Below are 2,692 nucleotides of genomic sequence, written 5' to 3' on the forward strand. Positions count from 1 at the left end.
TAGTCCCTGCACACGGGCCTGGCACTTTGTGTAATGGTGGTTAATTATGCTGGGCTGTAGCTTGCGCATATGGCGAAAATTGCATTTAAAAGACAAACTAAGTGGTTTGGGGAGTCATAGGTGATATTTTTAATTCTAGGTAGTGATTCTACTACGATGGTGAGCTGTCTTCACATCTTAGCTCAAACACTTGACACAAGGTAAGACTGCCCAGTTTCTCCCAATAGTTTCTCAAGACTCCCTCTCTGACCCTCTCATCTCACTAGTGAATGTACTGACGAGAAGATGGTCACTGCTCTGCAGGCACCGGGAGGAGAGGGGAGCCAGGGCAAAGATGAGTCGGAGCCTGGAAGTTCGCACTCTGTTTCTCTGTTCACATGACATAGAGCCACTGTCATGGCATATACTGAACAGCTGAGCATTTGATCAATTTTTGTCTTCTCTTACTGAGAAGTTCACCTTTCAGAAGATATATAATGTGGTAGAGTGCCACTTTGCACCTAATTCTCCACAAAAAAGGAACAGCTGCCTGATGGGTGATAAGACATAAGCATCCTGGGAGAGCAGAGCGATATTCTTCTGAATTAACAATGACGAAGGACGGAACTGCAGGGAGATCTGGTTTCAAAAAAGGTCAAAGACAGAGATCGGTTTGAGCCCATAGTCTGGGGGTCTGGGAGGAAAGATGCTGAACAGGGGAGTAAGTCTTAAATAGTAATATGTAAGTTCTGGTAATACTAATATAAATGATGAGATTAAAAAACAGAGGAGTAGTGAAGAGAACGGATGGGGAGCTTTCTTTAACACGCTCATTAGGAAGGGTCCTTGTCAGAGCTGCGGGGAGGACACACCTCCCAAGACCCAGTGTGGAAGAGAGACACCACCCTACAAAAAAAGAGCCCGAAGATAAAAAATTCACAGTGAACTGCAAATGGCTACCAAAATAAATAAATACATACATAAAGACCATAAAAGGGAATTTTAGGGTTTTTGAGAGAAACAAACCTGTTGTGGTGATATTAGGACAGCACACACTTTGCAGGATCTGACTAAGGCATCCCAGGCATCAGAAATCCCTTACAATTGGGATGAGGAATCTTTACTCCAAGAATCATGTGTAAGACCTTGGGACAGAGTCCAATTTTTGTTTGTTTGTTTTGTTTTTTGTTTGTTTTGGCGGCTGGCTAGTACAGGGTTCTGAACCCTTCACGTTGGTGTCACAAGGTGGAGCTCTAACCAACTGAGCTAACCAGCCAGCCCTAGAGTCCAGTTTTTTAAAAAGTGCAGGTCAGCATGTTTAATAATCATTCCTGACAAAACCTGTAGCAAGAAAGTTTCTAGCTTGTCCTTATAAAAGTTGTTTATCCCACAGTGAGCTACAAGAAAGGTTCGCCTCCCTGTCCTGTTTGTTAGACATTTACAGAAGACCATAGCCAGCTACACCATTCTATAGAGAGCAGGTGATCAGTATGGGTTTCATTCTAAATTGTTCCCTACATTTTCTTAGAAATCGAACAATAATTCCGTCAAACTGAGCCCCATGCCCAATTGCTAGCTTCTTTGGGACTGTGTGATCCAGGTTTCCTCCTGGATGTTAACTGTTCTCTCCATTTCTCCTCACACAGTGTTGTCAGGTAACTGGAGTGTCAGTTGTCTGTCCAGGTTACACTGCAAGTCACCAGTTTCAAGAAGGGGGTTGGCCAAAATCTCAGTTTATGCTTCTCGTTTTGAGCATTTTTTCTTTGCAGGACTGTCATGAAGTCAGGCTCAGAGCTGGTGAAGGCTGGGTTGCGAGCATTCTTTGAAAATGCTGCAGAAGACTTGGAAAAGACCTCGGAAAACCTGAAGCTTGGGAAGTTTACCCATTCCAGAACACAGATTAAAGGCGTTTCTCAGAATATTAATTATACCACAGTGGCTTTGCTCCCCATCCTGACGTCCATCTTTGAGCACATCGCTCAGCATCAGTTTGGAGTGGATCTACTCTGTGAGTCGTACTGCTGTTGATCGTGAATTTATATGCATATGGCCACAGATAGGAGGTGCGGGGCCCAGTCACTTATGCTGACCTTGGGGGCAGACTAGAGAGATAATTATTCCATGCTTTTTCCCTTTTTTTTTTTTTTCTTCTTAGATTTAAAAAAAAAATGAAGTAATAGACTCTTGAGGGGGAAGAAATCCCCTAATCTTAGTATATGATATTTATCTTTTCCCACTTTTATTCTGGACCAGAATTTTCTACCCACTAATCTAGCTCTCAGATGCTGTGCTCCCACTTAATTTGAAAAGGTTATCTGAGTAATACAGCGGGAGATAGAGGTGTGCTCCCAGGGTTTTTCAGACACCATTTTTCTTGTTAAGAAGACTAATTTATGCATTGGATACCAGGAGCAAAGAAAAGATGCTAACATTTCATTATCTGAGTCTTCAGAAGACCGACGTCAGCCAGTTTATTTTAGTTTGCATTTAGCACCACGTCCAGCCTCCTATGCAGATATTCTGTCACCAAGCTTCAGTTTCACTCTTTAAATGTTGGCACATGATTTAATTTAACCAGTTGTTGATAGTTAAGACTGTGTCTTCCATATCTCTGAACAACTGAAAATCAGTTATTTCCATTGGGCAGGGGTTGGGAAGACATCTAAACTCATTATTTTGTGTCATGGAAACAATGTAATCTCTTGGTTGAAAA

The 2,692-nt window shown here is 42.2% G+C and overlaps 1 protein-coding gene across 1 annotated transcript in view; it reads left to right on the top strand.

Annotated features, from left to right (window-relative positions):
• RYR3 (ryanodine receptor 3) overlaps nucleotides 1-2,692 on the top strand; it is a gene marked incomplete at its 5' end in the record, with an annotated part of 211,225 nt that overhangs the window by 117,317 nt on the left and 91,216 nt on the right. The window contains 2 exons of the mRNA XM_008584044.1: nucleotides 140-200; nucleotides 1,749-1,987. Coding sequence (XP_008582266.1) covers nucleotides 140-200; nucleotides 1,749-1,987 — 300 coding nt within the window. The remainder of the gene's footprint in view (nucleotides 1-139; nucleotides 201-1,748; nucleotides 1,988-2,692) is intronic.

The sequence above is a fragment of the Galeopterus variegatus genome, unplaced genomic scaffold, assembly GCF_000696425.1.
Source record: "Galeopterus variegatus unplaced genomic scaffold, G_variegatus-3.0.2 Scaffold3133, whole genome shotgun sequence".
NCBI lineage: Eukaryota > Metazoa > Chordata > Mammalia > Dermoptera > Cynocephalidae > Galeopterus > Galeopterus variegatus.